At 50.4% G+C, this 27,193-nt stretch overlaps 1 protein-coding gene across 4 annotated transcripts; it reads right to left on the reverse strand.

Moving 5' to 3' along the window:
* Window positions 1-9,864: 9,864 nt before the first annotated feature.
* On the reverse strand, window positions 9,865-25,855 carry Oas2 (2'-5'-oligoadenylate synthetase 2). 4 transcript variants are annotated; one of them, XM_021232323.2, is made up of 12 exons: window positions 25,507-25,648; window positions 25,227-25,379; window positions 24,619-24,871; window positions 22,218-22,396; window positions 20,345-20,583; window positions 18,951-19,095; window positions 16,886-17,059; window positions 16,475-16,757; window positions 14,449-14,636; window positions 13,500-13,777; window positions 11,972-12,125; window positions 9,865-10,472 (listed from the first exon to the last, which is right to left on the reverse strand). In XM_021232323.2, exons 2-12 carry the CDS (start codon window positions 25,227-25,229, stop codon window positions 10,365-10,367), a joined length of 2,004 nt encoding a protein of 667 aa, XP_021087982.1. In that variant the 5' UTR covers window positions 25,230-25,379; window positions 25,507-25,648; the 3' UTR covers window positions 9,865-10,364. The 4 variants fall into 4 exon arrangements, 3 of the variants coding, with proteins under 3 accessions (XP_021087982.1, XP_005079105.1, XP_021087983.1); XR_002384703.2 differs by lacking the exon at window positions 25,227-25,379 and having other exon boundaries at window positions 11,829-12,125; window positions 25,507-25,855; XM_005079048.3 differs by lacking the exon at window positions 25,227-25,379 and having other exon boundaries at window positions 25,507-25,850.
* Between the last annotated feature and the right edge of the window lie 1,338 nt (window positions 25,856-27,193).

Raw genomic sequence — 27,193 nt, forward strand, 5'->3', positions numbered from 1 at the left:
TTCCTAGCAACCACATGGTGGCTCACAACTATTTGTAATGAAATCTGGTGCCCTTTTCTGGTCTGCAGGGATACATGCAGACAGACCCCTGTATAAATAAATAAATTTAAATAAAAAACATTTAAAAATACAATACAGCACCATGTAGATGACTGGGTATTTTGATCAAACATCTGGGTACCGTGCCTAGCCAAGTTGACACCTAAAACTAACCATACTAGTCACCAGTATTCTTTTGCTCTCCCACAGAAGACAGACTGATGTTTCAGTTCCAGCCTTATCTCCTCCGAGTCACAAGATGGCTGCCAGGGCGCTGGAAATTACAATCCCAAACATGAGTGTCCAGAGCAAGCAGGGAGAAAGAGTAAGCACATCTTTAACTGGTTCTTGTCTTTCGTAAGAGGAGGAAAACCTCTGGCCTCATGGCTGAGCTGTTTCCATCAGGCAGCACTGGGTCACATGCCTTCCAGTGGGTGGACTGGCAGGGACCCAAGGTGGCCTTCCCCCAGGGGAGACCCAGCCTCTGGGCTCAGGTGGAGTTTGGAGAGCTGGAAGGGAGGGGGGATGACAGTGAGGGCGGGGCGAGATGGATGTGGTACAGACATCCCCCAGAGGAAGGAGGAAACGGGAAGTGGGAAGCAGGAAGCAGGAAACGGGAAGCAGGAAGCAGGAAACGGGAAGCAGGAAACGGGAAGCAGGAAGCAGGAAGCAGGAAGGCAGCGAGTAGAATGGGCTATGCTCTCCTACAGCATTGCACTTGCTTCCTGATGATTGGCCCAGGCCACCTGGGCCTTCTCCTGGTTGGGAAGGTAGGGACCCAGCTGCAGTGGAAGTGGTCACCACCAGCCATGTCCCTGGTGGGATAATCTGCTCTTGTCTGTCTGGGCTCCAGCCAATAACTGACACCTGGCCAACAGCCTGCTGTCAGCTAAACACCGAATCTGCCCGGGGAGGCCGAGGAGAACACTGGGTGGTGGAGGGGGGGCTGGTGCAGGGAGATTCCCCACACAGGGAGGAAGGCGAGGGAGAGAGGTGGGGGCAGGTGGACACACGGGAGAAAATGGCCAAGTTTCGGGAGATTGTGGAAGCATTCGGGTGCGAAGTGTGGTTTTGAGTGGAGGGTTGGAGGAGGGCATTAGTGGTGAGCCTGCGTGTTTATGTATGTGCAGGCAGGCATGAATGTGCACGCACATGGAAGCCAGAGGTCACCTCAGGGGCTTTTCCTCTGGAACTGTGCACCTTGCTTTTAGAGACAGGTTCTCTCACCGGCATGAGGCTCCCCAAGTAGTTTAGGCTGACTGGCTAATACTAGGGGTCCTCCTATCTTCACCAGCTCCACACTGGGATGGCCAGGGTGTGCCTCTGGGCTTGGTTTTCGTTTATTTCGTTTGTTTGTCTGGTTTTGGTTTTTCTTATTTATTTATTTATTTATTTATTTATTTTTGGTTTTTTGAGATAGGGTTTCTCTGTGGCTTTGGAGGCTGTCCTGGAACTAACTCTTGTAGACCAGGCTGGTCTTGAACTCACAGCGATCCGCCTGCCTCTGCCTCCCAAGTGCTGGGATTAAAGGCATGCGCCACCAATGCCCAGCCGGTTTTGGTTTTTCGAGACAGGGTTTCTCTGTGTATCCCTGGCTGTCCTGGAACTTGCTCTTATAGACCAGGCTGGCCTGGAACTCACAGGGATCCGCCTGCCTCTGCCTCCGGAGTGCTGGGATTAAAGACGTGTGCCACCTCTGCCTGGCTTGTGCTTTGTTTTAAATGTGGGGTCTGGGGATCAGGCTCAGGCCACCATGTTTGCAAGGCAAGCACTTTACCAATGGAGCCATCTTCCCCTGAGTTCTGGAGGTAGACCTCTGAGGGCCGTAACCTGGACCCCCTTCCAGCCTGGGTTCTCTGCCTAGAGAACCAGCTGCTTGTTCCACCACGTGAACTCGGCCATGCTTTCCCCGTCACAATGGACTGGCTTCTGCCAGGCATTTGGCCTTCATGCAATAAAGCAACGGATATACCACTTTCAGACAAGAGCCGAGCCTGTGGTCCCTGGGGTCCCACTGTCCCAGTCAAACAAGGCTAGCTCTTCGTTGCTGTGTGACTTTGGACAAGTTGCTTTACTTCTCTGACCCGGTTTTTCTCTTCTGTAACACTTGATGCTATTAACTGATATTTCTTAGAGTGTGAGGACTCAGTTGTTTTACCAATGCCGAGTTCTGAAAACACTACCTGTTTGCCAATACCCTTGATAAATGTTAACCAGCTTTGAAAAAAAACAAAACAAAACCACTTCATTATTGAAGAGAGAACAGTCTGTCATTTACCATAAATCAGGTTGCCTTGTCCTCTTCTGGCCCTGAATTTCAGGGTCTGAATGTTCCAAAGTGTTTAAGGTGTGGTGGCCTTAGCGAGACAACGAGATGGAACTAAAAGATTCTCTCGGGAACAGACCAACCCTGGAGACCACACTCTGTATGGCTGGCTTCCTGCCTTGCTCCAGGGCTGACTGAGGATGTGGGCAGGCTCCTCCATCTCAGCCTCCCCCGGGCTCTGCAGCCAGGGGTGAGGGTGGGGCGGGGGGGGGTGTAGAGCTGTTCTCTCTGCATCAGACCCCATGCCCCGCTCCCCCTTTGGAAGTGAGCCTTGGGGTTGGAATTGGGCTGGCAGAGCGGATGTGCTGGGTGGGGAGAAAATGGCTCCTGGGGAGGGATGAGGAAGGAGTTTCTGTGCCCCAAACCCAGGCAGGCCTTGGGAAGGCAATGTGTACTGACCCAACACAAGGAGCTGGCAGTGGTGGTTCCGGATGCAGCCCAGCATCAGAACTTGCGGGTGCTGAAGTTGGGTCAAAGCAGGCCTGGGTGATCTGGTGAGAAAGCGAGGAGCCTGGAAAACTGTCAGGTGTGGGGGGGGGGTTCCTCATCTGGGGTTGTCTTAGTTACGGTTTCCATTGCTGCGATGAACACCATGAACCGAAAACCGGAAGAAGGAAGGGTTTGTCTCAGCTCACACTTCCACATCACACTATGTCACTGAGGGAAGGCCGGGCAGGGACCCAGAGGCAGGAGCTGATGCAGAGGCCATGGAGGACGCTGCTCACTGCCTCGATCCCATGGCTTGCTCAGCCTGCTTTCTTACAGAACCCAGGACCCCCAGCCCAGGGGTGGCCCCATTCACGGCCCTCCCACATCAATCACTGATCAAGAAAATGCCCTACAGGCTTGCCCACAGTCCTATGGAGGCATTTTTTTTTTTTTCGTTTGTGGTTCTCTCTTCCTAAATGGCTCTAACTTGTGTCAGGTTGACAAAAAGATCAAAACAAACAAAAATTGGCAAAGGGGGTGGGAAAAAAGAGAAAGGAAGAAGAGACGTGGGTGTAAGGGGAGCAGAGAGGGGGGACGAGAGAAGCCAAGGGGTGAGGGAGGACAGAGAAAAAGGATGCCACTGTGGGAGGGAGAGGGAAGGGGACGGAGGGGACCTGGAGGCAGGAGGATTTCCTCCAGTCCACTTTCCAGCCAGCCAACTCTCTCTTCAGCCGTGTCTAATGCTGCTGCTTCATTTGTGTCTTCAGATTTCTGCTTCCTTCTTTGGTCAACCCTTCACGTCACGTTCTACGGCTCCTGTTACCTGCCATTTCAAACTGTTCTCTCTTTAAATGTGTGACTCCTAGTTATTGTGTGTGTGTGTGGCATAGGTGCATATGTGTTCATGGGAGCATATGTGTGTGTGTGTGTCCACATAAGCGTGTGGAGGTCAGAGATTGGTGTCAGGTCCTTAGTCACCCTCCACCTTGTATATATCCAGGCAGGAGTACGCTTCCTCAAGTACCTAGAACTCGGAGGTAGGTGGGTGCTACCCGATGCCCTGCCATGCTCATCATTCATTATAGGTTGGTGGATCAGCATTACTGGACAGCTGTGCTTGGTCAACGTGCTGGCCTCTGGGTATCATGTTTGTTTCCTCATCTTGTAGATGCTCATGGCCAAGCAAGAGGAACCAGAGTGGGGCGGCCAAGGTCACCCCTGCCTTAGGAAAATACTTGTTTTTGACTCCTTCCCCCATCCCAGTAACCCTCTCCCCCAACCTGACTGCTCAGCACTGAGACGCGGTGCAGTCAGGCCAGCTGCCGAGGAGGCTGGACACACAGTTAGAGTGACTGAGTGAGACGCGTCAATAGAGAGGCATTGGGAGTGACAACGGGCGTGTGAAGGCTTGGTGGCTTGGTCACATGAACTCTGCTGGTGCCCTGGAGCCATTCACCTGCCTCTTTTCTCTTCTATCCATGCCCCATATGCTTCCAGCAGCCACATGGTAACCCCACGGATCAGGGACACCATGGCCTTGATGCTCTTGACATCCTGTCACTCTTAGAATCCCACAGAGCAGGGAGCCTGGCAGGATGCTCCTGGGAGTCCCCCAGCCCCCAGTGTTCCACGTGACATCGTCAGTGAGCAAAGGGCTACAAGATGCAAAAGCTGTCCCCGGAGAGCCGAGCATCGTGACGAGACTGTATTCACATGTCCTCCCGCCCTGAGAGACGCGGGGAGTGTCTCAAGTGAAGGATATATAAATTTAGTGGGAAAAAAGCCATGAATACTTGATTTAATCTTGTTGAAGAGCTGGTAATTAATTGGAACATAATGTAAAATATGCTAATTGGAACGCAATGTAAAATATGCTAATTGGATCATATTGTAAATTAAGCTAAATGTCATTTAAAATGAGCTTACTTTCAAGTAACCCATCTTCTCACTCCCACTTACAATGCCATTTCCCTCCTGTGGGCTCAGTTGAGGGGCCCTTCCCTGCTCTGTGTGTGTGGTGTGTGTGTGTGTGTGTGTGTGTGTGTGTGTGTGTGTGTCTTGTGGGTGTCTGTCTCTCTCGTGTGTCTCATTAGGGTTGCTTACAGGAGCATGAGCACCTTACCAATGTTATATCACTGAAGAAGATCCCTCCCCCTGCCCCCATCAACCATTAACTATATATAAATCCCCATGAAGGGGTATGACCTCATGAGCCGCTCATCCCTTCCATGACAGGATGGCAGTGGACTCAGTCTTGTGCAGGCCTTGTGTGGATAATTATAGATGCTGTGAGTTCAAGTGTCTAACAGCCCCACTAGGCCCTGAAGTTAGCTTTCCCCGGCCCTGCCATCTCCAGCTCTTAAATTCTTTGTGTCCCTTCTCCCCTGATGTTGCCTACACCTTGGAGGGGGTCACACAGAGGTCCCATTTCTTCTCTTCTTTTTTTTTGAAAAACATTGTTTTAGCTTTTGCAGAAGTCCTTTGAAGTTCCACATGAATTTTAGGATATGTTTGTTCATTTCTGCAAGAAGACCCACTGGGATTTTGTGAGGGCCAGCCTCACATCTGTGTGCCGATGTGTCATTTTGGCAAGATGGAGTCTCCCATCCATGAGCAGCAGGGGTCTCTGTTGGTGCCCTTCAGCATCTACAGTTTTCCTGGTGCTGAGACAAAATAATTGACAGGAAGCAACTCAAGAGGAAGGGTTTGGCCTGACGCGGTAGCGCACACCTTTAATCCCAGCACTCGGGAGACAGAGGCAAACGGATCTCTGAGTTCAAGGCCAGCATGGTCTCCAGATCCAGTTCCAGGACAGTCAGGGCTACTCAAAGAAACCCTGTCTTGAAAAAAAAAAGGAAGCAACTTAAGAAGAAAGGGTTTATTCCAATTCACAGCTCATAGTTTGAGGGTGTAGCCTACTATTGGAAAGGCATAGCAGCAGGTGCACCAGGCAGCTGGCCATGTGGTATCCAGTCAGGAAGCAGAGAGAGATGACCGCCGGTGCCCAGCTTGCTTTCCTCTTTGTATTCAGTGAAGGACCCCAGCCCAGGAGGTGATGCTGCCCACATTTGGGATGAATCTTTCCACATGAACTAACTCAATCTAGAAACCCCCTCACCGACATGACCGGAGGTTTGTCTCCTGGGTGGCTCTAGATCTTGTGAAGTTGACAGTCTTGGAAGATAACTGTCTCCCCTACATCCCTCTCTTTCTCCCTGCCACACTCTGTGTGTGTGTGTGTGTGTGTTCACATGGGTGTATGATATATGTGTATTCTACCTCACCTGTTTTTTGAGGCAGTCTCTACTGAACGTGGAACTCATCACTGAGGCTAAGCTGGCTGTCCACTGAGCACCAGCAATCCCCCTTCCTTCAATATCCCAGCGCTAGAGTTGCGGGGACACATGGCCGGCCGTGACAGGATCTATGTTGGTGCTGACAATTCAAATTCAAACTCAGACAGGCACTGAATGACACCTCCACCTCCAGTCTTGGAAGATAGCTATCAAAAAACCAAAACCAAAACCAAAACCTAGACCCATAATCCCGGGATTTAGGAGGTAGGGGCAGAAAGATCAATGGTTCAAAGTCATCCTGGGGTATGGATAGAGTTTGAGGCCAGCCTGGGCTACAGGAGACTCTTTCTCAAAACAAAGTGGCTAGGAATCTTTTGGAACTTCATGCTGTGAATTCACAGGGTCAGATTTGAGATCCACAGGAAAGAGCTGTTTCCTATATAGACAGAAGAATGATTTCGGAAAAGCCGCACTGTTAATTGGGGTTAATCCCCGCATCTGTCCAGTGTCCTTTGGGCATGTGGACGCCAAGGAAGAGAATAGGAAGTATTTCTGAGCTATGTCCTAACCTGTCCCCCTCTCCTCTGTAGATGCCTTGGCTGGGACACCACTACTCAGAAATGGCCCTCCGTGGCCCAATCACATGTCAATGGCTTCTTCGAGCACCTAAGCACATTTTAGGGCCTTACTGGTTCCTCCTTGGTGAATTTAATTCTCTTCAACAACACAAGGTGGCAGAAAGCTCAGCTGCAGCAAGAGCCAGAGCGTCACAGTGAAGGAAGGAAGAGACCCAGGAAGAGAGGCGAGGACTAGGAGAGGGGCAGGAGGTATAGGTAGGTTACAGCTCCCTGGGGACAGTATGCCTGTCTTTGGTGGGTCTCAGATGCTGACAACAGGAGTGGCTCTGCCCTGAGTGAGTGGTTGACAGACTGTTCAGAAAGACTGCGCACAAAACCAACAGCCCAGTCGCTAAGGCATCTCTCTCTCTCCCCTGTCTCTCTCTCCAAAGTTACAACATCCTATCCAAGACAGCCCTCTGGGTGCCAGGATGTTTCACCCAGAAAACCACCCAGAGCATGAAGGAGGGCTCCTCAGACAGCTCTGGGACAAGATCTGCTGAGTCATTGTTGAAGGTTGCTATGGAGACAGAGAGAAGCCACGGTGCTGATGCAATGGGTAGCTGGGTTCAAGTCCCAGCCTAGTCATGTGCTTGACACCTGACCTTGACTTTGTACCCCATCTCTCCAGGCCTCAGTTTACTTTTCTGTCCAATGAAGATTGAATCAAATGACCCATCACTCTTCAACACCCCCCCCCCCGAAGTCTCACTTCCCTGAATGGGAATATTAAGGATGGGAGAGGCAGGGAGGAATGGAGGGATGCAAAACAAGATGGAGTGCTCCAGGATGGGTGGGAATGTCTGCCAGGCTGCAGCAGGACTGTTTTTGTTCTATTCTAATTGGTTAAGAGTTTTGTTTAAATTTTACTTTGGTTTTGGGATGTGTGCTTCTCTCCCACTTATGGGGATCCTCCATAATGCTCTGAGACTGATAATCTCTCAACTGTGTATTGTTCTGCCCACAGGGCCCTCCAGGAGGTCCTCAGCTACCTCCCCAGCCCACCCCCTGCAAGCCACAGTTGCCTCCTTGTTCTAGCTGGAGCCTTTTGCTCATGGTCCAGTCTTGGTGTGCTTGCCCTGCTGGCGTAACTCTTGGGAGTGGGGGGGGGCTGCCTCAGAGCATCTTTGCCTTCCCCAGGCATCGATTACTCACCCCTTACTTATTCCAGGATACCCTGGAAATCCAGCAACTTTGCTGACCCCTCCAAGTCTTGTCCTTGTCTCAATTGAGCCATATGATTGAAGTTGAACAAAGCGGGAAGTAGGAGAAAGAAGGCCAGTCCCATGAATTACTATTTCAAGCAGATAAAGGGCAGGGTTTGGTGGCACACATCTGTAATCCTGTAACTTCTACGGCAAGTTGGGAGGGAGAGACAGGAGGATCGGCCAGAAGTTCCCAAGCCAGCTGGCCTGGAGGTCACAGCACAGCAGGAGAAATAAGGGAGACCCTGCCTCATCACGGTAGAGAACTTAAAAGATGTCATCTGACCTCCACACCCATCCCTACAGTCACACACACACACACACACACACACGTACGTACGCACGCACGCACACCAATAGGCACACATAGAGAGATAGAGAGTAAAGGAGTCAAGCCCTCCTTCCCCTCTACTCTCTGCTCCCTCCTCCCTGGTGGTCATCTGGGTCCCAGAGGACAAGAGGGAGAAAACATCCCGACCCTGGCCTGTCCATGCACCTGAGAATCCTGAAACCACAGCTCACCCAGGTTCCGGGGAACTCGGTGCCCCTGGGAGTCTGTGCCACTCAGGGTCCGTGAGACAATAGTTGTGACCAGTGTTGGGGCTCCTAGGGTGTCTTCAGCTTTCCTTAGCCTAAAGCCCACAGGGACAGGACGGAGCATTTTCATTCTCTCGTGCTCCTGTCCTGCCCTGTCCCTGTCATATTGATCTTTTTCTTTCAAACGCCAGAGAGGCAGGACTGCCACCCCTAAACACTGATCTCGGATGGTTCTGCCACATTCTTGGGGGACTGGCAGACCACAGAGGAGAGAAATACGGATGCTTACGGGATGGGTCCCAGGCAGCAAGCTTAACCAGGGCACATGTGCACAGGCACGGCGCAGCATGAATGTGGAAGTCAGAGGACAATTTCCTGACGTTGGATCTCACCTTCCACCATGCTAGGCTGAGGGATCAAACTCAGGTCACTCGGCTCGGTGGCAAGCCCCTTTACAGGCTAAGCCATCTTGCCAGCCCCGCTTTATTTTTCGGAGGCAAGGTCTCTCATTGAATATAGAGCTTGCCATTTTGGCTAGCCTGCCTGATTAGAGAGCTCCCGAGTGCCTCCCGTCTCCTGTCTCCAGCTCTCTGGTTGTAGGTGTGCCACCATGCCCCACATTTATGTGGGTGCTGGGTCCTTGTGTTTGTGCAGCAAGCACTTAGCCATTGCCATTGCCACAGCCCCTTCGTTTGTTCCTCGTAGCTAATGCTGAAGCTGAGCTGGCAAAAAACCGATTTTGTCAAATTGGCAAGAGCACGTGGGCTACCTGCCAGCACTGATGGTCTCTCTCCTAGTTTTATCTTTTGTTGTTTGAATGCAATGGAACCCAGGGCACACCTCCAGCTGCACGTGTCCCTTCCCGTTGATGTGCTTTAGCTGTGGGCTGGGAGGTGACATCCAGACCCAGGTTATAGGGTCCCCACCAGCATCGCATCTAGTGGCCCCATCCAGTGACAGCTACTCCTAGATCATTACGTCACCAGAGCTTAAAAAATGGTGATGTTTCTGATTTTACATTCCTTCCAGCACTGAGCGAATCAGATTTTCCTGCAAAAATAATTAATATGTTTTCCTTCTTAGTTATGGCCACTTACTTATCTTGACATGATTGCACAGGTGAACTTGGGCTTAATTATTTTTTGTTCATAATCACTAATTGCCAATTTTCTGAGAAAGGGCTGGCATCCTAGTTCCAGCAATAGCCAATGATGGCATGCTCCCTGGTCACGGTGAATCCTCTCTTACTCGGCTCCCCATGACGTTAAGTCACCTACAACGGTGTTGAGAGGACACTGGTGGGAGAGAATGAGGGGTTTCTTCTGTCACCTTTGAGTCTCAGCACTGTGCTCTTTGTGGGTTGCACACATGACCCCATTCGGGATTCATAATTTATCAGGGTAGGGAAGAAAGGATGTGCTCAAGGCCACTGTTTATTATCAAGCATGAAAATGAACAACCACAGGAAAGGCCTGTGGATGGAGGGAAGAGAGGGGCAAAGAGTCAGCCAAGCACTCAGAGCTAGCTGGGGCTGGTGGGAAGGAAGGGCAAGGGAGGGGCTGAACTTCGGTGACACAGGGTTGAGTCCGCAGCTGAAGAGAGATGTGTAGAGAAGGAGACGGAGAAAACACACAGAACCGGGACACGGCATGCTGCTTGGGGGCGCGTGTCTCTGAAGGTCAGTCGCACAGAGGGGTGTCCATAATGTGAGACCCCAGGGTGGGGGCGGGGGAGCAGATCTGAAGTCTTGATTTCAAGCAGAGTCATCTGGAAGAGCAGGAGAGAGAAGTAGGACCCGCCGGGGAGCACTGCAGCCGGGGAGCACTGCAGCCGGGGAGCACTGCAGCCGGGGAGGATTGATACCAGCTCCCTTTTGTAACATAGACTGAGTCTTTAAATCAATTGTCAGACAACTCTAGAAGCTTCTTCCAGCAATTTCATTCCAGAGCTGGATTCCAACTGGTCTGCCCTCACCCACAGTGGGGTAGATCTGAGCTCCACAGCTTCCTGGGGTCTGCACTACCTGAGGAGAGAAAAAGGGGTGGGGTGGGGGGTTAAAGAAGGGTGTGGTGGTGCATGCCTTTATTCCCAGCACAGACAGGCGGATCTCTGTGAGTTCGAGGCCTACATAGCGAGCTCCAGGTCAGTCAGGGCTACACAGTGAGAACCTCTCTCCAGAGAAGAATCTGGAGAGCATACTTGGGAAACTGACCAGAGACACTTAGACACAACAACAAACTGACAGCTTGCTGACGTGGGTGGGCGGGTGAAGGCAGGGACACATCCCTGAGGTACGGGTCTCACCTGGGACCAACTTTCTCTCACCAGAAGACTTGACACAATGTCTCAGGTTCCAACCTGGAGATACCTAGATGAGTCTGGGGACAGTGTTCAGCCCTCTCAACTTATCCTCAGATGTCAACAGTGCCAAGAAGGGACAGAAGGAAGAATAAAATGCTCCTGCCTGTGGTAGGGTAGCCTGGAGGGCTGTGCCTGGTGTGTCTTGGGTGGAGGAGAAGGGAGCTCTAACCCTTCAGAGACACACCGTTACCCATTGCATGGTAGCTACTTTCAAAGTCACAAGTGGCCATGTGACAATTCTAGGTTTTTAAAAGTGTGAGAATTGGTCAATGAAGCTTGCAATATACTTATTACGTGCCCTCTTTTTTTCTATTTTTTGTTTTTCTCTCTGTGTGTTACATGCATGTGTGTGCATGTTTGCATGTGTGTTCATGCATATGTCATTTGCATGTTTTTGTGTGCATGCATACATATGTCTACATGTATAAGGCCACAGGGTGCTGTGAGGACTCATCCTCTGTAACCATTCCACCTTATTTATTGAGGCAGGCTCTGGTGATCAAACCCAGAGCTAGCCGATATAGTTAGCTTTGCTAGTTGACTTGCTCTGGGGATTCGGTTGACTCAGCCTTTCAAGGCTGGAATCACTGGCAGGTTACCACACCCGCCCTGCATTTATGTGGGTCCTGGGGAACTGAACTCTGCTGAACCATTTCCCCAGATTCCCCACCCCCCACTCTGCCTCAGGATCCCAACTCTCTGTTATCTGTTTTTTCCCCATCTTCCTGCGTGAGGAAGCTTCACTGTTCATGCACCCCACTGGGGGTTCAGGGCTACATGTGCTAAAATCAACCAAAGAGGATAGTCTCAAAGGTAAGCACCAGAGAGAGTGGTGTCCCTACTTCCAGGGGACAACTGACAGTGTCTGCAGGCAGTTTGAGAGTGGTGTTGGCATGAAGGCACCAATGGGGAAGAAGACACTGCCTAGACAAAGGACAGGACAGGATAGTCTTGCTGCAAGATTCCTCCTGGAGAGACCAGTTCCCACTATGTCACCTGTCTCTGGGTTTCTGGGTACCTGGAGCAGGGGAGATGACTGGCTGAACCCCTGGAGTCCAGTTTTCAATTCTTTGGGGTGCTCAGTAATTCCAAATCACTACAGCAAGAAAGCCCTTTGATTGGATTTGTGGCGGCCACCCACTTTCTTCAGGGCACTCTTACTGGCACTTTCCATGGCTGTACACTTTGTCCCAGTTCCGAGTCAAAACAGGGGGAGGATAGCCACTTCTTCGCCTCTTCAGCTAGAAGATGCCAACACCAGCGGTCACCGCCTCCCACATCGCCTGTGGGATCGGCTGGATCCAGGACCACAGGCCTGAAGGAGAGTTAGAAACTATGAAAGTGTTGTTTGTTTTCAAGACCTCCGGCCTCAGCATTGGGGGTTGGTCCTATTTGAATCAGTGACACAAAGTATCCTGCCGGCTTAGGTCAAGCAATTTGAATCTACTTCAGAGTCACAAGTAACTTCCTAGAATTGTTGTATTTGAAAGCCAAAGACCCTTCCCAAAGCTGTTATTTACCTCGAACAGTGAACCGGGGTGATGACCTCTTTCAAGAGACTCACCCAACTACAAGGTGTCACAGTACTGTGTTGCTAAGTAGGTCAGCACCGGTGGGGGTGGGGTGGAGGATGTGTTTGTGTGTGTGTGTCTGTCTGTCTAGAGCACCTGTTCATCAAGCTCCTGTTTCTTCCCTTTGTTCTTTTTTTCCCCTCTCCCTTCCCCCCTTTCTTCCACCATCTTTGTTCCATGTTCATAGTATTGAGTGTACAGTCTGAGGACCCTCCCCCTTGCTTAATGTTTTCGAGACAAGATCTTGCTACATAGACAAGGCTATCCTCTAATTCAAGATCTTGTTATGTAGACAAGGCTATCCTCTAAGATAGCCTTAAGATCCTCCTGACTGGGCAGTAGAGGTGCATGCCTTTAATCCCAGCACTCGGGAGGCAAGAGGCAGGCAGATCTCTGTGAATTTGAGACCAGCCTGGTCTACATAGTGAGTTCTACAGGCTGTGCAGAGAGAGGTCATGTCTTAGAAAAACCTAAAAATAAAGTATCTTCCAGCTTTCGACCTCTGAAATGTTGGAACTGTGGCAGGTACCATCCTGTCTGGCTTCCTTATTATTCTTTTAGTTCTGAAAGAGAAAACCAGATCTGATAAAGATGCAAATAATAGGGGCTACCTAAAGGGTAAAAGGAGCTTGCTGCTAAGTCTGCCGATCTGAGTTTGATCCTCTTGGGCCCACAGAGTGGTAGGAGAGAACTGATTCCCAAAAGTTGGCCTCTGACTTGCTGTGGTGTGCACACATGGGCCTGGGAATGGGGACGCTGTTCCTCAGGAATATGCTGTTACCTAAGACCCCTCTCAGGTCGGCTAGCGCACAAATTCACATTTACACATAGCAGAACAATTAAAAGGCAGTGCAGGCATCCATCCCCTGCCTGTCCTCTGCTTCTGTATCCTTCCTGGTCGGCCAGCCCTTCCCACTCCTGCTTGGCAAACCCCTCCCCCTTCTGATTGGTAAGTCCCTCCCACTCCTGAGGTTGGGTTTTCTCCCTGGCAGTTTCTCTCTCAGTTTCACACTGGGAATGAACAAGACCCTGGGGAGAAGAATCCAGGTCATGGAAGAAATAGCACAGAAGGGAATTGGGTTAATTCAGAACAGGGTGGGAGGCTGGGGCACAGGCACCTCTTTTTCTGGATCTGGGTCAGTAGGAACGACCTCATCGGCTCATCTTTGAAGTTATAGTTGACTGTCCAGAAGATGCAGAGCTGCTGGTATTTGATGACCAGGTCCAGGGCCGTCCGGAAGCCTTCGGCAGTGTTGAAGTCCTCCATACCACTGCCCTGCTCCCAGGCATACACACTGAGAAGCTCCAGGGCGTACTTTGGGGGCAAAGATACTTTTGACTTCATTTGGCTTCCACACGGATGGGGAGAGTAGAGATGTTTCATTTTCCTTTCACACTGATGGGGGGAGTAGCAATGTCAGGTAACTTGGTGAGACAAGGGGGGACAGGGTGCCTCATGGACTGCTTGGGTCGCAGCAGGGCAACAGGGTTATGAAATAGAACTTGAAAGAGGGAGATCCTGAGTCCTAGGTAGGTTTGCTAGACTCAGCAACAGGCAGAGTGGCACCCACTGTGCCTTGTGTTTGGACAAGGCTGACTGGGGGTAGGGCTTGAGGGAGTCATGTGACTTGCTGAAATTCAAACCAGAGCTCCCCAGCGCCCTAGGCCTCAGCTACCCATGATGACTCCAGTTTCAGCAGCCACAGCTTCATCTTGCCTTCTGAGAGACAACATGGTGCCTATACAGCTGTACTGACAGCCCGAGGCACACAACCTTAACTTTCATCCGTGCTTCTCAGGAGAACTTGGCTGCTACTGAATTCATTGGCCAGCGTGAGAATAAGCCACACATTGCTCTGATGCTAGGAGGCCCTATAGGTCTGACCCAAATATCACGAGTAGCGGAATGCAATCAGAAGACCCATGACTTCATGAGCAACAGCTTCCCTAGAGAGGCCCAGCCCCTAGCATGGGAGGATTTGGGTGTTCAGGACACTTGGCAAAATCTGTGTCCTAGCTTGCTGGTAAAAACAACAACCATATTGGCCATAGCAGGGGCTGGCTGACCTGTTTGTACCAGTGCTTCACCAGGCGAATCAGATTCTTCAGTTTGGGGGGCCGGGGTTCAATGAAGTTGCGCTGTAGCTCTGTAAAGCAGGTCGAAAACTCTCCTCCGGAGATGTCCGATGATCTATACAACTCAATGAGCTCCTTGTAGGCTTTAGGTCTGGAGTTGCAGCCAGAATGCAGTTGACCTAACATGGGAACAAAGTGTCCATTAGATTCTAATGTGGATGGTAAACAACATAGTAAAAAATTTTTTTTTGGAGACAGGATTTCATGTAGCCCAGGTTGGCACTGAAACTTGCTATGTAGCCAAAGATGATCTTGAATTTCTGATCCTCCTGCCTTCACCTTCCAAGTGTCGAGATTACAGGTGTATACCACCATGCCCAGTTCATGCACTACAGGGGTTGAACCCAGATCTTGGGCATGTCAGGCAATCTCTTTACCAACGAATCTGTGTCCACAGACCTCAAACGTGTGGTTTCTCAAAAACCTTATTAGTTATTCATTTATTTGTTTTTTTTTTTTTGAGATGGGGTTTCTCTGTGTAATGGCCTTGGCTGTCCTGGAACTCACTCTCCACCTCCAGCTTATAGAGATCCACCAGCCTCTGCCTCCCAAGTGCTGGGATTAAGGTGTGCAACACCACTGCCCAGCTAGGCCAGTGTTTTGTCACAGCAACAGAAGACAGACTAGAACAGAGAAACAAAAGTGGGCTGAATCCCATTCTGTATACTCTTGTCTCTTTTCTGAGCGAACTCAAAGCAGATGTTTTTTGTTTGCAGTCGGGGAGGGCTGTGACAAACCCAGGGTCCTGAGCTAGGCAAGTACTCTGCCTCTGAGCTTTAGCCCCAGCTCCTTCCCCAAGTAATGGGTAAGGGTTTTATTTGCTTTGCCTTGTGGTGGTGACATCGGACACAGAGCCTTGCACATTCTAAGCAAAGGTTTTATCCTTGATTACACCTGGTCCCCAAGAACCACTAGGTGGAAGATAATAGAGTCTTCATAATTCTAATATAGGAGATACACACACACACACACACACAGTAGTAGCTTGGCCTCTGTAGGTGCATGTGTGTGTGAGTGTGTGAGAGAGACAGAGACAGAAAGAGAGAGAGAGATAGAGAGAGAGAGAGAGAGAGAGAGAGAGAGAGAGAGAGAGAGAGAGAGAGAGAGAGAGAGAGGAGGGGCAGCCCACTGCAGGTGGCACCATTCCCTTGTCTTGTGGTCCTGGACTGAATAAGAAAGCCACCTAAACATAAGCCTATGGGTGAGGCAGCAAGCAGCGCTCCCCCATGGTTTCTGCTTCCAGTTCCTGCCTTGAGTTTCTGCCCTGATGCTTCCCTCCATGATGGACTGAGATCTGAACGCATAAGCCAAGCAAACCCTTTCCCCCTCTAAGCTGCCTTGTAAATGTGGATCCATGTGCCTGTCTTTGCACACCCACACGAGGCCTGAGGGGTGCTGGGTGTCCTCCTGTGTCATCACAGGCTCTCCCACTGAACCTGTCTGATTCAGTTAGACCCTTTCCCTCTCCACCCACACCCCATCCCCAGGCAGCACTGGGGTGACAGGTGCACCTGTAGCAGAGCCTGGCTTTTTACACAGGTGCTGGGGATAAAATCAGGCCTCCACGACTGAATGGTGAACACTCTTACAACATAGCCAACTCCCCAGCCTACTTAGAAGCCTTTCATTCGTCTGTATTTCTGTATCTCTCACCTGTGCATGGGATTTCTGAGGAGGAATTTTCTACACCCAATTTCCTGTCTCTTATCTCACAAAACCCACTATGTTCTGTTCTTTAATTCCCTTCTTCACAGAGGAAATGAAGGGATGCTATCTATGATATGCTTGTAACTGTAGGCGCCATCCCCGACACACCATAGAGACCAGAGCGGACAGCTCCTAGAGGCTGTCTGGACTGCTTACCTGAGAATGGAATTAATTGCACCCCCACCCCGCCCTAGCGCTCCCTCTGCTCTTTGTAGGATCTTATCAGGAGCTAGGGCCTGTGCATTCTCACCTAGTGCATCATAGGCCGGCAGGACATCGAACTCGACACTCTCCTTCAGACTCCTGGATTTCAGGGTGAAGCTCAGCACCCTGGGGGCCTTCCACTTGGAAACCTCAAACTCCACCTCCAGCTCCTGGATCTGCTGGAAGGCTTCTAATTGCCTCCGGATCTCTTGGATGAACTGTGGGCGCTCCTGTTTTTGGGATTCGTAGCTCTTCAGCGAGCTAAGGAACACGACGATGTCAGCATCTGATCCATACTTCAGAGCCGTGCCTTTGGTGGTGGATCCTCCCTAGTGGGCAAAGAGAAGATGAGAGGCTGCCTTCCGTCACTCTCGTCACCCTCGTCACCCTCGTCTCCCTCGTCACCCTCCTCTCCCGGGCTCCCAAGAGCTGGAACGGACGAAGGGCCAGCGCTCACCTTGACGGACTTCAGAACTTTGGTGCTTGAATGTCGGAAGCAGTTCTCTTTAAGGAATGCACAGATGATGTCAACAGCCTTTTTGATCTGCTTCAAGAACGTTTCGTTGGGCTGTAGGAAGTCTTTGATGAACGTGTCCAGTAAGTGGCTTGGGGTGATGAAGAGTGGTGTGGGCTGGGGAGGAGAGAAACTTGGTGGGCTCTGCCCAGAAGCTAACACAAAACTCACTTCTGTCCTTTTGCCAGCCTGCTTCCAAACGGCGGGCAGAGACCTTCCTGTCAGAGACCTTCCTGTCTTGCACAAATATATTCTAAAAATGTTCTTGAGATGCAATACCTACCCCTTCACCCTCCTCTCACCAAGCAGAAACTCTCCTGGTTTCTTATGGGTTACTCGGGAGAGACCTGGATCCTTCTAAGGAGCTTGGGGGGGGGGAGGTGCCCTGGGCCAGCATGAGGAGGTCCCCAAGGACCTTCCAAGAGGCAGGTGTGAGGGTCAAACTTGAACAAGGAGATGTGAGCTCAGATGCAGAGAGGAGGGGGCTGGAGGGTGTTGGGCTAATGGCTTTGAAGATGGACGAAGGAAGCAGGGCACATGACAGTCTCAAGAAGCTTGAAAAGGGAATGAGGCCTCAGGTGTTACCACCCCAGCTCTGTGAGACTGCACTGGATAGCCCACTGCTGTAGACATAAGCTTATAGATTTAGAGTACACTTTTTTTTTCCCGAGACGGCTTCTCTGTATTTGTTTTGGAGTCTGTCCTGGAACTTGCTCGGTAGACCAGGCTTGGTCTCGAACTCACAGAGATCCATCTGCCACTGCCTCCCGAATGCTGGGATTAAAGGTGTACGCCACCAACACCCGGCTAGAGTACACTTTTTAAACAGGGAAGAAGATGAGAAGTCTAAGTAGATAAGTTTGCTGGAGAGCATTGGCATGGAGCAGTGCAGCCGCCTGGGGACAAGAGGGGGTGCCTAGTTCTGCAGTCCAGCTGATCTTGGTGCCCTTAGATGTTGTGACCCTTAGCACCCCCTTTGAAAGTGGCAGCATCCTCAGTCCTCCCTCTCCTACAGCTCAGATGTTGTGTAGGGTGGGCATGCGCACATGAGTGTACATGTGCCATGTGTGTGTGTGAACACGTAGCGTATGCAAGTGTACACACAGGAACGCACACACATGCAAGGCTGTACGTGAATATTCAAGAGTGTGAGTGTTCTGTTTGCATGTGTGTGTGCACTGTGCACACAAATGAGTGTGCATGCAAATGTGAGCATATGCATCAGTGAATACATAAGTGTGCTCACAAGTGTCAGCTCCAGGTGCAAAGACAAATGTTTATATGCGCATGTGCATGTTTACATGGGAGTATATGTGTACACATGTACAAGTATATGTGCCTGAAATGCTCATTCCTGCTTGTGTGTTGGTCCCTGGGCCTGGACCGAAGCAGCTGTCAAGAGAGGGATGATGTCACGGTCTGGAAGGACAGGCTAGTGAGAGAACAGCACAGAGATCAAAAGGTATGGTAGGGACTAGAGAGTGTCTCATCGGTTAAGTGTACTGCCTGTTCTGTCAGAGGACTCAGGTCCAAATTCCAGCAGGTGGTGGCTCACACTCCAGTTCCAGGGGATCTAACACCCTCTTCTGGCCTCTGTGGATATTATACACAGGTGACATAACATACATCCAGGCAAAGACTTGTACACACACACACACACACACACACACACTGCGCGAGAGAGACATGGTTTCTCTGTGTAACCATCCTGGCTGTCCTGGAATTCATAGAGGTCCTCTTGCCTCTACCTCCTGAATGCTGGGATTAAAGGCATGTGCCCTCACTGCCCAACATAAAAACATTTTTAAAAGATGGGGTAGGAGAGACATGAGAGCTGAACATATCATGTGCCTGTGTGTTAGAAAGAGAGCTAGGGAGGATCTTGGGATGACTATCAGAACATGAAGATGGTGTGCTTTAAGCCACACTGAGTGTGTGACCGTGTTACAGTAGCCACACAGGCAGCTGAGACACGCTCTCTAGGTCAGTGTCCTGGAAACTCTCTTACCAGAACATTCCAACATGGTGCAGGTGACACATCATTCCTCCTGAGAGAGCACAGCCAGTCCTGGGCCTCCTCTGTCAGCATCTGCCAGGACCCGTCGTCTTTGCCCACGTTATTGGTTGGGTCAGCTGGATCCAAGATGACAGGTCTAGGAATTTTATCAGAAATTGGGGCTGGGCTTATTAGCACTCATCTTTAATCTCAGCACTTGGGAGACAGAAGCAGGTGGATCTCTGTGAGTTCAAGGTCAGCCTGGTCTACATAGTGAGTTCCAGGCCAGTCAGGGCTGTACAGTGAGATCCTGTCCCATGCTCCCACCCACATCCCCAGCAAAAAAGAAGGCATGGGAAGATAGCTTAGAAACTAAGAGTGCTTATAAGTGCTAAGTTATAAGGGCCAGAGTTCAGGGCACAACATGGGTGTCCTGAACACGACTTCAACCCCCGATCTAAGGGGAGAGAGATGGGGATCTCTGGGGCTTGCTGACTTCCAGCCTAGTTGAGAAAGCCAGAGCCCAGATTGAAGAAGGGGCCCTGCCTCAGAGGAATAGGCAGAGGACACACCATATCCTCTTCTGGCCTCTATGTGCAAAGAGGTGCACACCCACACAGATGTGTGTGCATGTACACACTCACACAGACACACAAACTTTAGTAAAATGAAGTTGGGCTGGGGAATGGGTCAGTGGGTAAAACGCCTACCTCACAAACAGGCCCTGAATTGGGCATCCCCAAGAATCATATAAAAAACAGATGCTGTGTCCTAGGGTTCACTGACCAGCCAGTCTAATCTATTGGTGAACATCAGTGAGAGACCCTGACTCAATAAATAAGGTAGAAGGGCTGGGGAGATCCCTCAGAAGTTAAGAGCACTGGTACTCTTGCAGAGGACCTGGGTTCAAGTCCCAATACCCACAAACATGTGTAACTACAGTCTGACCCCCCCTCTCCTGGTCTTCATAGGCATTGCATGCATGTGGTTCACAGACATACCCACAGGGAAAACACACACACACACACATAAAAATACATGAATCTTTAAAGCAGAGAGTGAGACACCTGATGCCAACTTCTGACTTCCACATGCATTTGTATACACATACATGTGCGGTACACACACACACACACACACACACACACACACACACACACACGCGCGCGCGTGCGCGCGCGCGGGATGCTGCTGAGAGCTCTGCAGTATTCATCTACACTGACTCCTCATCCTTCTCTTCTTAGAGATGTTAGGTCTCACTGTTCCTTGCTGTGAAGTCCTTCCCTTCCTCCAGCCCCTTCTTCCAGGCTTTAGGGGACAAAGCTGACCATGGTTTGGGACGTGAATGCATTGATTGAATCTCCTTTGCAGATTCAGATCCTCCCCCCTACCCAGACCCTCAGTACCTTTGGGTCCTGAGTTGGCACAGAAGGGTGTTGCGGACTGTCTCATTCTCAAAGTTGTAATTGACTGTCCAGTAGACACACAGCTTTGAAGACTGCCTAATGAGTCCCAGCACAGTCCTGATGCCTTCTGCGATGTCAAAGTCCTCAGCTTGGCAGCCCTGTTCCCAGGCGTACACAGTGAGCAGCTCCAGCGCATACAACAACCGCAGAGATGGGGAGGCCATCCACTTCTTCTGGCACTGTGAAAAATGACAAGAGTCTAGAAGGTGTCACCATACTCCATGCCTGGAAGTCAAGGTGCAAGTACCATCAGATACTGATATGAAGGCGTGACAGGAACACCTGCAACACTCACCCTGCTCACAGGGGTGTGCGTGAGTGTGTGTGTGAGCATGTGAATGTGTGGCACTGTATGTGAGCACGGGTGCGGGTGTATGTGTTGTGGGTGTGTGTAGATGTGTGTGTGAGTATGTGTGATTGTGAATGTGGGTGTCCGTAGGTGTATGAACGTGTGAGATGAACATATGTGACTGTGTGTGTGAGTGTGGGTGTACATGAATGTGCTAATGTGAATGTATGTGCCTTGTGTGAGTGAATATGTAAGTGCGGAAGTGTGCAAGTGTGTTTGTGAAGGTGTGTGCCAGTGTGTGAATGTATGTGTGTGCGTGTATGTGTGTGTTGTATTTGTGAATGTGTGTGTGAGTAGGCTGGAGGTCAAGGCCAGGTATCTCCCTCAGTCATTCTACCCTATTTTTTGGAACCGGACCTCTCACTGAACCTGGGGTTCACTGATTGGCTTCAGTGGCTGGCCAGTGAGTGCAGGAGATCCGCCTGTGTCTGCCTCCTGAACACGGAGTTACAGGCGCAGGCTGCCACCCCTGGCTTTACACGGGTAGCGGGGGTCTTCAGTGCTTGTACAGTGTGTGCTTTTCTACTGAGCCTTCTCTCCAGCCCCAGCATAGTGGTTTTAAAAAATCCATTTGACACTCTTTGTTAAAGCTAAATAAATACTCTCTACTATATGTCATATGGAGTTCACTTATGCAAATATAGAGACAAATATACATGCTGTCTGGGGCCGTGTCTGAGACTCCAAGATTCTACTGCACATTTACCCAAGAAAAAGGAGGACTTACATTGACAAAAGACACATCAGAGGACACCCAAGTAACAGTAACCCAAGTCACAACCTGGAAAGACCCAAAGGCCCAAAAGCAGCAGACAGATAGAACATGGGTTTATTACTATAATGGAATAGTACACAGGAATGAAAAACCATTGTTATGTAGTGATGTGGCTGGATTTCCTGAACATGAAGTTAAATAAGGAAGCTACCACCGGTGTGCAATATGATCCACTATAGTATTTGAAAATAAGGGGCCGGGCATTGGTGGCACACGCCTTTAATCTCAGCACTCGGGAGGCAGAGGCAGGCGGATCTCTGTGAGTTCGAGACCAGCCTGGACTACCAAGTGAGTTCCAGGACAGCCTCCAAAGCCACAGAGAAACCCTGTCTCGAAAAACCAAAAAAAAAAAAAAAAATAAGGGAGGGCTGGCAAGAGGGTTCAGTGAGGAAAGGTGCTTGCCACTAAACCTGTTGAATTGAGTTCAAGCCCCGGAACTTAGGTTGAGAAAATACTCTACTTTGGTTTGTGGCTGAAGAGGAGATCAAATTAGACAGAAGTATGTTGTTATTATTGTTGGAATTCGCTTGCTGTGAATGATCTCAATCAGTGTGGTGTGGTGGCACGTGGCTTTGGTCCCAACACTGGGTAGGTAGAGGCAGCCTGTGAGTGTGAGGTCAACCTGGTCTACATAGTGAGTTCTGGGCCAGCCCAAGACCCTCTTCAAACAAGGCAACAACACAAATTACCTCTTGATACCAGTGCTTGACCAACAGGATCAAATCCTTCACTCTCCTGGGATATCCCTTGAAGAACCGCTCCTGTAGTGAGGTGAAGCAGACGGCAAACTCACCGGGCGCTGCTCGTACTTGATCCATAGAACTTCTGAGATTCCGATAGACCTGGGGGCTGGGATACTCACCGAAGCCTGATGGGAGAGAGCAGTGGGAAGCTGACTGCATGCCTTTTATGCAATGATATAACATGAAAGTCTTATAAACCTCTTATGGGACACAACTACCAAAGTTAATTATCTAAGAGAGAAACACCCTGAAGTCAAATAGGCTGAAGTCAGTTTGGGGTTAAAGGTTCTGGGGAAAGAAACTATGGTAACATGTTTCTACCTGACCTGGTAGAGACAGGTAGACCAGGTTAGTTGGGCTTTTGTATAGTAAAGAAAGCTATTTATGAATTCCCCTGTAGGGTCTTATTTTCTCAGAAAGGCAGCATTTATTGCTTCCTTGAAACAAGTCATTGATTTGGAAGATTCAGCTCTATCGCCACCTGTTGGTAGCACCTGGGTACTACATGTGAAGAGTTCCTTTCTCTGGCCACCTCCCTTGACAGCAGAGGTGGGCTGGTCTCCCATTACCAGGTCCTGGGCACCAGAGAGAACCCAGCATTTCCTGCAGCGATGGAACCTCACCACTCTTTTGAGGCAGGTACACCACCACGACCAAACAAAGCTGGAAGCTAGTTGCTCTGATCGTGGTGACAAAGGGACTCATGGGGTCATGTATCAGTTACTTTTCTGGCTGCTGGGAGGGGAAATCTGACAGAGACAACCGAAAGGGAAAGGGTTTTTTGGCTCACTGCTTGAGGGCACAACCATCACGCCGGGGAACATGACGCTGAACTCTCCCTCCTTGGACCAGGACACAGATTGGAAGTGGGATTGGAGGCGAGATTGGAGGCAGGGTGGGGTTACCACCCTCCAGGCTCATTTCCCAGGACCCACTTCCTCTGGTGAGGTGCCCCTCTCCCACAGGCTCCACACCCTCCCAAATCAGCTGGGCCCAAGCGATGAAACCTATTTCACCTTCAACCCTAACAGACGAGAAGGACCCATGCACGGGTGGCACGTTCTCTAACCCAGGCCACCTTCCTGCGAATGCTGTCACGTGGGCGTGTGTACATCTTCATCTTGTCAGAAAATGGTCAGGTGGTGGGCATTTAAGGTCTCAGTAACCCAGAAGTTCCTCAGAATTGTGGACGATGGAGGCACCTTAGCCTCCAGCTCAGAAGTCCTGGACTGTCAGACTCATTGAGTCCACCACTCATTGACAGCATGACCACCACACAGTCCTGTCCTTCTGTTTTCCCATCCATCTATCTGTCCATCCATCCACCCACCTATACAACCTCACTTCCATCCATCCACCTACACATATATCCACGTATCAGTTCATTTTCCATCTGTCCACACATTCATGTCCATGCATCCACACACACCCATTCATCCACACACGCATCAATCCATTTTCCATCTGTCTACCCATCCATCCATCCACACATCCATTTCCCCATCTCTCTATACATCCACACACCCATCCATCCATCCATCCATCCACACACCCATCTGTTTCCCCATCTCTACACACACCCACACAGCCACCCACACATCCTCATACACATACACAGAATCTCCCACATCCATCCATCTACCCATCCCTACATTGAGTGAGCACCCAGCCATCCATTTCCATCCACCTGCTCACTTTCTTTCCTGCGATTTATCCGTCCACCCTTCATACATCCACTCACCCACTCACCTATACAAGCTCCACTTTAGAGTCAAGCAAGAGTCTAGCACATTCTATCCAAAGTAAATGAGATGAGAATGAAGTTCTAGATGGAGTATGCCCAGGGTAGGGGGCTCTTCTCTCTTGGGGGTTTTGGTGGTGAGCCCTAGAGGCTCATATGTTTTTGCATGCATGCTTAGTCGCCAGTTGAATTGTTTGGGAAGGATTAGGAGGTGTGCCCTTGTCAGAAGTCATCCTTGCTGGGGATGGGATTTGAGGTTTCAAAAGCTCACACCTGGCCCAGTGACTTTCTTCCTGCTGCCTATGGATCAGGATACAGAGCTCTCAGCTATTGCTCCTGTGCTATGCCTGTCTGCTTCCTACCATGATGGTAAGGGACTAGCCCTCTGAGCCTGTAAGCAAGCACCAATAAAATGCCTCCTTTCATAAGAGCTGCCTTGCTCATGATGCCTCTTCACAGCAATGGAACAGTGACTCCAACGGGGTGTACGAGCCCCATTTTGGAAATAGCCAGTCTGTCTGTCACAGCCTCAGCCTGTAGGACTCAAGTGGCTCCCCCAGTACTCCTGGAAAGTTTGGGGGCCCCCCTACATCCCAGAGCACTCACACAGAGGATCAAAGGCTGGAAGTAGCTGCAAGCAGATCCCCTGCCCTTGTACGGACAGCTGGACTTCAAGGGTGTTCCCAAGCTTTTCTGGCTTATTGTACTTCTCATGGTGTTTCAGCCGTTGCTCAATCAAGTGGACGAGTAGATCTTGTTTTGTCTTCTGATCCGAAAACTTACGGAAGGAATTGGTGAAGAGAACAAGGGTGCCGTCAGAGTAGCCTCTTAGGACTGTTCCTCGGCCATAAGAACCACCCTGCAGAGAATGAAGCATTGGATGTGAGGTCTGGAATTCCTGTAGCTCCAGGCAGGGATATTTCTCAAGTCCAGTGAAATCCCCAAATGTCCCCGTCGTTTTAAAATCAGGCTGCCGGCACTAATTTTGCGTTGGCGTCAGTGTTTTGTACGCTGGCTCCCAACTGGAGGCAACTCAAAACTGCAATATGGCGAACACGTGACACGGTGGAGCACCGTACGAGAATGAGAAACGTTGAACGAACAAAACTCTCACAAATGTGGAGCCAAAGCTGCCACACGGTGAATCTCACGTGCACGGAACCCGTTCCCACTGCCTTCCCGAGGACCCATGCTAAGAACACTGTGAGCCTCACCATTACAGCACTCTGAAGAAGGGTCTAGGCTGAGCTCATTCTGCAGACCCAGAGGGATGGTAAAGAGAGATGAAGCAGCCTGCTAGGGTCATACAGCCAGGCAGAAGATGACCTGGTTGTAGCGTGGGCCCCTGCGCTGTCGGCCTTTGCAACCTTAGAGGGAGAAAAGTCGTGTGGAGTACACACCACCATAGCGGGGGAGGGGGGGTAGGGTAGGGGGTGTTGGGGGAGAGCGAACTCTCCTGGGATCCAAAGCCCTGGCCCCAAACCTGGGCCTCACCTTAGCCACTCTCACCACAGGGATCTCAGGGCTCCGCAGGAAGTTAGAGATGGCATCCACGTCCTGGTCTATCAGCTTCAGACATTCTTCGTTGGGTGTGAGGTTTGCCTGGATAAACTCTTCCAGCTTGTGTGCTGGCACTGAGGTAAAGTCAGGCAACCTACCAGATGACCCATCAGATGATCCCCCAGAAGGCTCCGCAGGTGACCCACTGGCCAACCAGTTTCCCATAGTGGCTAGCTGGCCTCAGGAAGACGCTGGGCAGAGGCAGGGCGCTGAAGGTTGGGACCTGGGGATTCTGCCCTGATCTGAATATAGGAAGTTGAGACTAAAATAGCTGCCCTGCCCCTATCACAGCCTGGCCTAGGAAATCGAAACCCAAGGGAATCACTGCCCAGCAGCTGCAGGGAGAGCTTCCTGCTGGCCAGCCACTCCCGGGGACACCCCAGGTTAACCCTGAAACCTCCAGAGCCTCAGGGGGACACCTCTGCAGGGGCCAGATGTGTGTGTCCTTCAGTGAAGGCGGGGTTTAAATGAGTTCGCCAGACCCAAGATGTTTTATTGGGGAACAACTTACACGGATAAGAGTAAATAACCGCCGTACCCCCACCTTCCTGCTCCAGAAGATGCAGTCTCTGCCCTTCTGATGCTCTCCACTATCCAAGAGAGTGCGCCCGCAGCTCTGCACCTGAAACCACGCCCAAAGGGTGTGGCCACTGGCAAGGCATCATGCCTCTACACTTCAGTGCAGGACTGACTTCTTGGCTCACTAAACACTAAGTTAATTTGGTTTCATGGAGAGTGGAGGCTGCCCGTGGAAACTGGCTCTTTTCTCCTGTTTCCAGTGGCTGGGGCGCTTAGTGCTAGGCTGAGCAGAAGAGAAAGAGCCCAGAGACGGGACAAACATGCTCAAAGACACACAGCAAGGCAGGTACCCTATTAGATGTAGGCTTATTTTCTGCCTTGTGAACACAGAACCCTGAGGAGTAGCTTCCTAACACACACACACACACACACACACACACACACACAGAGGGAAAGTATAAATATTTAAAAATCAAATTAAAAACAAGGGAATTTTGTCAATTCAATACAATTATTTGTGTGTTTTTTTGGGGGGGCGGGCATTCTAGGCAGGGTTTCTCTGTGGCTTTGGAGGCTGTCCTGGAAGTAGCTCTTGTAGACCAGGCTGGTCTCAAACTCACAGAGATCCTCCTGCCTCTGCCTCCCGAGTGCTGGGATTAAAGGTGTGTGCTACCAACACCTGGGTATTTTGTGTGAGTTTTGAGACAGAGCCTTTCTAAGTAGCCCAAAGTGACCTGGACAGGTAATCCCCTGCCTCAGCCTCTCATAGACTATCATTTGTAGCATCTTCTTTCAAGGTATGACAGGACATTGTGTTTAGCTGTCCCATGTTGCAGGTGGTTTCCTGGGAAGCTCACTGGGAAAGGCACAGTGACTTTGTATTCGAGAGTCCCTTTGGAGTCCACCTGAGTACCTGGGCCATCATAACGAAGTATTGACTCCCATACAGGAACCCTGAAAGCAGAAGGACTCTTAAGTTCCTCTAAGTGAGCCAAGGACAGACAATGTCTGCAGGGGACACTAGCAGTTCTCAGGGACCCTGCCTTGGCTTCCTGAGTGCTAAGGTTGCATATGTATGTCACCTCACCCAGCCCAAGCTATG

This window comes from Mesocricetus auratus, unplaced genomic scaffold (assembly GCF_017639785.1).
Source record: "Mesocricetus auratus isolate SY011 unplaced genomic scaffold, BCM_Maur_2.0 Super-Scaffold_100025, whole genome shotgun sequence".
NCBI classification, from domain to species: domain Eukaryota; kingdom Metazoa; phylum Chordata; class Mammalia; order Rodentia; family Cricetidae; genus Mesocricetus; species Mesocricetus auratus.